Raw genomic sequence first — 10,198 nt, forward strand, 5'->3', positions numbered from 1 at the left:
GGAGAAGAAGCAAAGAAAAACTGGTTCTTCCATCCATGGATTGACAATGGAAGACCAGTGATGAACGAGAGACCCTTCCGAGAGTTGAAGAACCACCACCCTCGGGCCTTCGGGTGGGGTCGGAGGATAAAGAATGCCCGAAAGAGAAAAATACGAGGATGGGTCGGCAAAAACCGACACAGCAAGGCAAAACTGATTACCAGCCGAATTGAGTTCGGCGCCAATTGCGTCGGACAGAGCCCGTAGTAATCCAAGACGTTCCGGACGAACTCCGAAATCGGAAAACGAAGACCTGCCCGAAGGTCCTCGATATAGAAGGCCACCTGGCCCGAAGGTGGGTTGTTAACTCGACCCTCAGCCCCAGGGACGAAGAGCTCGAACTGCTCCGGGATACTATATTGCTCCTTGAGCTGTTCGACATTTGTCCCCGAAAGTGAAGAAACCTCCACCTCCGGAGTTGACCGTGAGTCGTCGGTCGGGTTCCCCGACTGACTTCCTCGCGGAGAGGTTCTGGCCATGATGCTAGAATTGAGGTCGGAGGATGAAGAAGAAGAAAGGAGGTCCAAAGGAAGCGAAGGAAGCAAAAGATGCAAGAAGGTAAAAATCTCGAGGAAAGCTTCCCGAGGAAGGAGACAAGCACAACTACCTGGAACTTAGAACTGGGGGACCACTCGATCAGAGTCTCGGCAACAGGACTGTGAAAAGTGGAGTTTTGGATATAGGTGACCCTATATATAGTGCCCCTCGATGGCCGGGATGAGAGCACGCCCAACGAGGATCTCTCGGATTTTGACACGTGGCAGCATCTGGACCTTCCCTCGGTTCGACGATTCGACGCACCTACCCCAGATCAAGCCACGTCGCCTCCATCTGTCTGAACGGATTCGGCCCAATGGCCCCCTGCCACGTGGCGAAAAAAATCACGTCTCAGGATTCACTAATCGACGGCGGTTTGCGTTCCTGAGGAGACGGTAGAAACGGTGGATCCTGTTCCCAATGGGACGTCTGACGCCAATGGGACATCTGACACCAATGGGACGTCTGATGCCGGATCGATCATTGGTACGGTCGTCAGAGTCGGAGCATGATGTGATGGATATCCACTCCTTTTGTCCGAAGCCATCGCCCGCACGGGAACGCTGGCCAGCACGACATCCGACTCAGGAGTGGGGGGGCAACTGTTGGGATATACCGACCGACCCCGTTTACGCCGACTCACTCTCAGGCCTGTCCGACCGATGTCCAACTCTACCGACCGCACCGACCGATGACTGCCGACAGTAGCCGTCGATAATATCCGACCGAAGGTGGGTCGATCGGGCAGACCTGTTCTGTTCCCGACTAGCCGAGCGACAGAGCCCAGATTACCGACCTACCTTCACGTGACCACCATCCTTTCTCTCCTCTTCCTCGAGCCTCGACGACCGTTCATGCGAATATAAAAGCACATCCCCCCACCATGCAACCTCCACTGCCCTCCTCCAGCTACTGCATCTATACCCTATATACCCCAGCATCGCACCACACTGGCCCCACCGCCCGACCACTGCCCCTTAGCCGATCGACGGCCCTCTTCTCTCTCTCCTCAGTCTCGATGAAGCCTCCACATATTTTCAGAATGAAAAAAAAATGAGCACGAAAAAAATTAAAAAAAGTACACTTTCGAGATATGATTTCATCCAAAAAAAATAAGTTCGTATTTGAAACCAAAAATACGATATCAATATGTGATTTTAATTTTAAATTTAAAATTAAATTTAAATTTTAAATTTTAAATTAAATTTAAATTTTAAATTTTTTATTCACCTTATTTGAAATCTTATATACAAATAGTAATCGCATGTTCCATATACGATTACGCAATGTCTGTGCCACCTTATCCACCGAATTTTGAAAGATAAGTTAGAAAGATGGATAGGTTGGAAAATAAATATTAAAAAATAATATTTTTAAAAAAAATCCAGAGTTAGAGACCAGCCAACGGCTTGCCCGTCCGTGGAAAAGATAAAATCAAGACTTTATAAATGGTCATAGGTGAAGGGTGGCTTTTCCAATCCTCCTCCTCTTCAATCCTCTAACCAACCATGGGAATCACCTCCGTGCTCACCTCCGCTGCAAAAAGGTACGTGCTCTCACAAAATACAATACTGTGTACATTAATTTTCAATGTTGCAAATGAAAGGACAAGTTCCTCTCCGTAGCATCTAGGATCATCATGTTTAATTCCCAACGAATTATATGTCGGATTTACAATGTGAATAATTATTAATTGCATTGATAGGTTTGAGAGGAAAAGGTCATCCTCATTTATTTCGCTTCTCTTGTCTAGCTAGTTTCTAGGTTCAATTTGTGGTGGTCAAAGCGAAGAGTTTCTTCACAAACCAAGAGAAAACTCATCAAGTGTTTCCACTCCAGCAAAATATAGTTGCGCCCTAGATCTTCTATCTCGTACTCAATGTCTGATCCCAAAAGATATCATATTAAATTGTGGGTTTTTTTTGGCGCAGCCTGGCCTTCCCTGTAGGTCATGGTGGGAAAAGTCATTTTAGGGATCATGCGTGGGTGTGGATTTTCCATTAAGCTAACTTTTTCCAATTCTTGCTGATTCTACGACCTGTATTAGAAGCCCTAAGGCCAAAAACTGGAACAAAAATCATACGGCGCAGGCACCGGAGAAGAAAATATGGGTTAGGCTTTCCATTTGCCAAATTCCTCTGTTTCCCATGGTAAAGAAAAAATCTAAAAGTTAGAGACAACTCTGAACCAACGAAGGTGTTGGTCCCATAATTAAAAAAAAAAAAAAAAAAATCAAGGCATTCTCTTCTTTTCTTATTTTTAAAATAAATTATTTATCATTATATACTACATAGCTAAGTAATACATATCAAGCAAATTAGTTATCTAACAAGCTAATATATATATATCTAGATAAATCAATAAATAATTTTTAAAATATTATATTCATTAGTGTACAATATACGGTTAGATGTTATGTAAGTAACAAATTAGTCATTTAGCAATCCAATAAATATCTTGCAACTTGATACAAGTTCCCTCAACATCATGTTTTACTAGTATATGCTACATGATCGGATGATCATGCTCGTCAATCTTCTAATATATTTTGTAACTTTTTTAATACACACTCAATATTGATCCAATACATACCTCTAAGTATATCAATACATTTTTTAAAATATATTTTTTATATAGAAGTGTGTATTGGATTACTATTAGGTGTATATCAAAAAAGTTTATAGTATATATTAGCTAAGAAGTCGATGAGTATGTTCTATCAGACCATATAGTATATATCAATAGAATGCATGTTTTGAAAATGAGGAAAAAGGGAGCATCATATTTTTTCTTTTTAATCATGTGATAAAATTTCTATGGTCAGACCCATCATGAAAGAAATTATGGTCAGGCCGCCACATCTCCAAAGTACATCGCGCGTATGTAAGATACTAAGAAAATAAGAATAGATAAATCTTAAAGATATGTGAATAATTTTGATAAACATCACATAGCTCTTTAAGATTTATCCATTCATATTTTTTTTAATATTTTTATTTTTAATTATGAGACTGACTGTATTAATAAAAGAGAAACTTTGACTTAGGCTACTTTATTAAGATGGGTATTAGAAAAAATATGATAAAATAAGAAACGCACCCAATATTTCTTCCTCTGTTTCCCACCTCATATGGTTTTTATGTCAAAACTGAAACTCTCGAGGTAGAAAGTGGAGAGTATGTTGGTTGTGATAAGGCCACGACATGAAAATTCTAGAAAACAAGCCGGTCTTAAAACTTATTCCACGGCCAAAGTAGCAGTACTAAAGTACAAATGGTGACTCCTAGATAATCTAATTGATAGTCTCACATCAATGTAAGAAAAGCTTAGCTTACATGTACTCAAAGAGAACTTTAGCATTAGAAATATCAATGTCCAAATGGATTCCCCTAACTTCAGAACTGAAGCCGTTTAGCTTAGACTTCAGCAAGAAACTGCACTACAACATCCTTATTCCCTCCTAACCTGTAGATCGATGGCGATCTCATTCCCCCTCCGCCTTCCAGACTATCTGAAGTGCTTTTGACTATGGACGTGCTCTTAGGAGCTGTGGGCCTCCAACCTCCTTTGGCTATTGACTCCTCCGGTTTCAAAGAATTATCTGGCAGAGTCGCGGTAAACCTGCTGTAAGCTTCCTCTCTCAAAGATGACAAACCAGTTTGAAACACCTCTTCTCCGGCTTCGTCTGAGCACTAACCACGCAATGAAACTAGCATTGAAGATCCTAGTGCTAGAGACTTAGAAAATATGGATCATGCAACTTCGATCGGCAGCAATTTTAGGACCTGTAATGGGTGGTTCGATGCTCTGAAAACAGAGCCTGTAATTCTGCATGTCTCGTAATTCTGAAGCTAGATGGAAATTAGCCTCCAATCTTATTACATTTATGTAAACATTATTACAAGTATCTCTAAATATGTTAATATAATATCCTCTGAGTTAGATTTTCTCTAACTCATTTACATCAAAAAAAGAAATATCAACGAATCTTAGGGTATGCCTCGATCTTTACTAAATTATTTTTATGTGCTCTTTTGGTATATAATTTCTTGTATGGTGTCCATAAAAGTTCCTGTATGCCAAGAAGGATTGTTGTGTCTGTGGAAGGTGCATGTTCTTTATAGTAATCAGGTTGAGATCCCTCACCAAATGGTCCTAGCCCTATGTTGGATGATTTGGAATGGGAGAAATTGTGAGATTTCGTATGGAAAAGCTCTTCTCCGGTTGCCATCTCTAGAATTTCTTTTCTTGGTGAAGCATAGGAATGTTTATGTCATGGCAGTAGATGGACTGATGTTGTATCTTTCGCGCGAAAGTAATGATTCACCTTTTTTGTTGCAAATCTGCCGTTGGATTATCTAACACCCATTTTGAGATCTCTGCAAGTAGATGAATGAAGGATTTCAAAGTGCTTTAGGATCTCTGTAGTGGATGATCTAGGATTTGCACAAAGAATGGGAAATCTTTTATTGCACAATAGATACAAGCCAATATTCCCCAACCTGAAAGCCTGTGAATTTGTTGTTAGCACATGTTTCCATCCTGTTGGAGTATCCAATACAGTTTTCTCTTTTCCTTTCATCCTATATTGGCAGCTTTGTACCTTGGTTGCAGTCTTTACATGCTTTGGATGGTAGAAAGCCATGCTAGGTTGGGTGGAGATGCGGAGTGAATTGCCATTTATTTCGAAAATAGATCGCTGTCGTTCAACAGGTTGCCTGCCATGTATTTCGTATCAAACTCATTATTAACTTTAGCACTCCTTTTTCACTGGAGATACATATTCTTGCAAATGAAAATAAATCAGTTGTCATTAAACTCAGTTTTATTATCTCATAAATTTTAGAATTCTATATATCATCAAAAATTAAAAATTATATTTATCATGTAAAATAAATCCGTTTTAGATTTTTAGCGCCATGCATCTTGGAGTTGATCGCTAAATGTGTTGAGTAGATAATGCAGGCTCGAAGGCAAGGTGGCACTGATCACGGGTGGCGCCAGTGGCATCGGTGAGGCCACGGCCAAGATCTTCACCCGCCACGGCGCCCGTGTGATGATCGCTGATGTCCAGGACGACAAGGGCCAAGCCCTCTGTGAATCCCTCGGCTCCTCCGTTGCCTCCTATATCCATTGTGATATAACCGACGAGTCTCACGTCCGAGATGCCGTCGATGCCGCCGTCTCCCGCCATGGCAAGCTCGACATCATGTTCAACAACGCCGGCATCGCCGGTTCGCTGTGCATGCAGATACGCAAATCCGAGAAGGCAGACTTCGAAAGGGTGGTGGGGATTAATCTGGTGGGAAGCTACCTTGGGACGAAGCACGCCGCACGTGTGATGATCCCGGCGCGCCGGGGAAGCATCGTGATGACGGCAAGCGTGGCGTCGGTGGTGCCGGGGATGGCGTCAGCAGCGTACACGTGCTCGAAGCATGGGATGGTGGGGCTGATGAGAACCGCGGCGTTGGAGCTCGGCCAGTTCGGGGTGCGGGTGAACTGCGTGTCGCCGTACGGGGTGGCAACGCCGATGGCGACGGCGGGGTTCGGCATGGGAGTGGAGGAGCTGGAGGAGTTCTTTCATGAGCATGCAACCCTCAAGGGGGTGCGGCTGAAGGCGGAGGACGTGGCGGAGGCGGTGCTGTTTCTAGGTAGCGAGGAGGCCAAGTACGTGAGTGGAGTCAACCTATTGGTTGACGGAGGATTAACGATTACTAATCCCTCGCATGGTTTGTTTAGGTATTCGGATGTGTGAGGAAACTGTTTCCTCATAGTTTGGGTTTGTTGAGTAACAAGATTGTCCAGTTTGACAATTCGAACATTAATGATGTCAAATCGCTAAACCCAGGGTCTGATTTTGTATAATTATTTATGGTTGGGCCATCAATTTCGATCTATTTAAGGTGTTTGTACACGCCTGGTCCATACGCAGCCTACCAATGCCAAGGGGTACATTTTATCCTCCTATCCTTCTATTTCAAGTGCAGGTTATTTCTGCTGCTTCATCCGTCATTATTTACGTAGCAGTGAGTAAAAAAAATTTAAAATCATGCAAGAATTTCAAAAACTATAGATCATGCAGCCTACTCGTTTTTTTGTTTTTTTTTGGTAACAAAGCAATACCATGTAGGATTTTTTTTTTTTTTGGTAGGAAACAAAAAAAAAAAAAAAAAAAGTGGGAACTCATTTTCTTTTTCGTAGGATTGCTTTCCGACAAGAAGATTCATCATTTTAGCATGGAGTCAGTGGCATGGTGATGTGTGTACGTACGATGCTGACAGATAGCCACGTGAGGCGTGCTTGCTTGGGATTCTTTCTTTCTCTCTCCTCCTCCAAACGTAATCGGGGCTGCACGCTGCGCAAGAAAATGACTTAATCTGAAGATAAAATTATTGTTTGTGAATAAAATATTTGATGGATTAAATTGGAGTATGTTAAAATGATATTACTCCACTTCACCATTGAACTGAACGCATGCAGTTAAACACAATGAAATGGTATAGACTACTCTTCCAAGTTAAAACACAATTACACAGGATAAACTACTCTTTCAACAACAACATGCATACTTTCATCAACAAAAAAAATAATAAGAAATGTTACACATGGTTTGTGCATGACACATTTCCTGTGCAATTTCTGTGTCACTTCAGAACTTTCAATGAATAAAGCTACCAAGCTAAATGCATACCTTATTTCCCATCTATTTCACCCTTATTCCTCATCCTTCTTTGCGAATTAACCAAGAGACAGCATGGGTTCTCCTGCTGAACTTTGACCAAATCTACGGTAACTCAGAAAAGTCACTCAAGACACTCCCGTTGCTTCATTATGTGACAAAATTGATGATGTTAGTTCACAGTGATCAATGACAAGATACTCAAGCATTTTCCTTAATCTTATGGTGGCAGTGTGAATAGGGCCCCCTGTGCTTGAACCGTTGCTTGTGCTCTTAGAAATCTACAGCTGACTATTCAAGGTCCAAATTAATCAAGCCATTAATAGAGATGGAGACCTGCCAACAGTTTAGGTGTCGCCTGTCCGTAGAAAAGAAAAAGCCAAGACTTAAACCATAGGTCGTGGGTGGCTTTCCTAATCCCCTAACGAACCATGGTAATCACGTCCATGCGCATCTCCACTGTAGAAAAAAAATATTTGTTGCAACGATAATATCACACCAATTCTGTAACACATCAATAAAAATTTTTATATTTTATCAATTACTATATATTTCATTAATTTTTATGGATAATACCTCACACTCTCTTGTATTTTATCCATTTCTGACTGTTGATTGATTTGTTACAATAGATGTGGTATCACCGTTGCAACGAAAATTTACTTTTATTGTAGGAAGGTACGTACCATCACATGATATATTACTGTGTTTTATGAGTTTTCTATTTGTGTAAATAAAAGGGCATGTATCTCTCCATTGCATGTAGAATCATCATGTTTAATTCTGTGTTGGGAGCCCAATGTAGATAAGTAATCGCATTGATAGGATTTAGAGAGCTTTCTTATGGAAAGGATCATCCTTCTCTATTTCACTTCTCTTGCCTAGCTAGTTTCTTGGTTCTATTTGTTACGGTCAAAGCAAGAGTTTCTTCATGTCAAGAAATTTGAGAGGATTCATGCGGTTGTTTGGAGCAAGTGCTGCTAATGCCCTTTTACTGAGGTTGGTGCTTCTTGGAGAAATCTCATCAGGTATTCTACTCCAGCAAAATAAAGTTGTGTCCTAGATCTTCTATCTTATTTCGGACTTAGTGTCAGACACCAAAGGATTTCATATTAAATTCTTGGGCTTTTTGGTGCAACTGGGCCTTCCATATGCGTCATGGTGGGGATGGTCATTTTAAGGATAATATATGGGTATGGGATTTTCCATTAAGCTAACTTTTTTCAGATCTTGCAGATACTACGTAGTAACAATCAAGCAGTAGTATTTTCTTCGAATTCTGTTCTAACCAACGTCGTCGTAGCATTTAAATCATCAGCTGGCACAAAATTGTAGGGCATACATTGTGTATAAGTGTCATCGTCATCATCCTCCACTTGATTTCCCATATCATATAAGTCTCTAGGTTTTGTTTTGATGACAGTAAACCAATCTTTATCTTTTGCGTCTTGTACATAAAATACTTGACGAGCTTGAGATGAAAAAATGAATGGGTCATCCTTCAATAACACACCAGTGTGTATCAACCTTGAAAAATTTACAAGTGTAAATCCATTTGCATCTTGTTTCAAACCCCTTGGTGAGTTTATGTCTATCCAATCACATCTAAACAGTACTACTTTAAATTTTCCATAATAATCCAACTCATAGATATCTTTAAGTGCACCATAATAGGATTTTCCATCCGCTTCCACCATAACACCGCTATTCTGTGTTTTTCTAAATTTTTTCCGTTCTCTAGTATGAAATTTAAAGCCATTAATTATGAAACCGTTATATCTATTTACAATCTTGTTAGGTCCTCGAGCAAGAGCTATTAGTTCATCTGAATTATTTGTCTCCATCATCTTTGATACCTAACAAAAAATGATATGACGAAGTGCAGTTGAGTTATCTGATATTAAATATGTATCAAAAATTAATATATCCCATAATTAAATATAAATCACACCTGATTCGAAAGCCACATAGGGAATAACTCGACCAACCATCGCTGTTCAATCCTTGCATTAGGACGAATGTTATGATTGGCTCGTCTCTGATAAATTAAAAATTCACTGCATAAAATATAAATATATCATTTAGAATATTATATCTAATATAAAATTTAAATTTTGATGTCATTCCTTAAATATACTAACCTGCGATGGTCAGATATTATGTCACTATGAAGTAACATATAACGATGTACTTGTGCTAAGGATTTTTGATCAAGTACAATACTTTCAGCTCTTCCCAAAAATTTTCCAGCAGTTAAGAACTTATACAGTTCTGCATTCTCCACAAAGTCATTATGCCGTTGAGGTCGACTAAAAATAGTCTCTACACCTTGAAGATATCTTGAACAAAATGTCAAACATTCATCCGCAATATATGCTTCAGCAATCGAGCCTTCGGGATAGGCTCTATTTCGCACGTAATCTTTAAGACGCACAAGATACCTTCAAGAATTAAATATTTATTAAAATATCAGTATGCTGTTGTTTCTAATAAAATTATCAAAAGATTTAAGGTTTGTAATAATACCTCTCAATAGGATACATCCATCTATAATGTACCGGTCCACCAACTTTAGCTTCTGAAGCTAGGTGAATGAGCAGATGTACCATAATAGTGAAAAATCCAGGAGAAAAAATCTTTTCCATCTGGCAAAGTGTAATTGCAATATCGGATTCTAACTGATCAAGTTCCCGAGGATCAATAACTTTGGAACATAATGCCTTAAAGAATGACGATAATCGAAGTACAATTGTAACAACTTGTTTCGGCAATGACGATCTTAAAGCTATTGAAAAAATATCTTGCATCAATATGTGACCATCATGACTTTTAAGATTTGAAAGTTTTCGATCCTTTAGATGCACACATCGTGAAATATTTGATGCATATCCATCGGGTACTTTGATACTTTTCAAAACTCCCAAAAAATTATCCTTTTCTCGA

General features: G+C 39.9%; 1 protein-coding gene across 2 annotated transcripts; it reads left to right on the top strand.

The window, feature by feature from the left end:
* The first annotated feature begins 1,997 nt into the window (after positions 1–1,997).
* Positions 1,998–6,530, top strand: LOC105036912 (momilactone A synthase). Of its 2 annotated transcripts, none has more exons than XM_010912634.4 (2): positions 1,998–2,122; positions 5,542–6,528. In XM_010912634.4, exons 1-2 carry the CDS (start codon positions 2,085–2,087, stop codon positions 6,329–6,331), a joined length of 828 nt encoding a protein of 275 aa, XP_010910936.3. In that variant the 5' UTR covers positions 1,998–2,084; the 3' UTR covers positions 6,332–6,528. The 2 variants fall into 2 exon arrangements, with proteins under 2 accessions (XP_010910936.3, XP_073100071.1); XM_073243970.1 differs by having other exon boundaries at positions 2,005–2,122; positions 5,533–6,530.
* The last annotated feature ends 3,668 nt before the right edge of the window (positions 6,531–10,198 follow it).

The sequence above is a fragment of the Elaeis guineensis genome, chromosome 9 (assembly GCF_000442705.2).
Source record: "Elaeis guineensis isolate ETL-2024a chromosome 9, EG11, whole genome shotgun sequence".
Classification (NCBI taxonomy): Eukaryota; Viridiplantae; Streptophyta; class Magnoliopsida; order Arecales; family Arecaceae; genus Elaeis; species Elaeis guineensis.

What these genes read in the sequence shown, in the direction of transcription:
- LOC105036912 (XM_010912634.4), top strand. Translation starts at nt 2,085, where the DNA reads ATGGGAATCACCTCCGTGCTCACCTCCGCTGCAAAAAG. An exon ending in CTCACCTCCGCTGCAAAAAG is followed by an intron (nt 2,123 to 5,541) that starts GTACGTGCTCTC and finishes TAGATAATGCAG; the next exon opens with GCTCGAAGGCAAGGTGGCAC.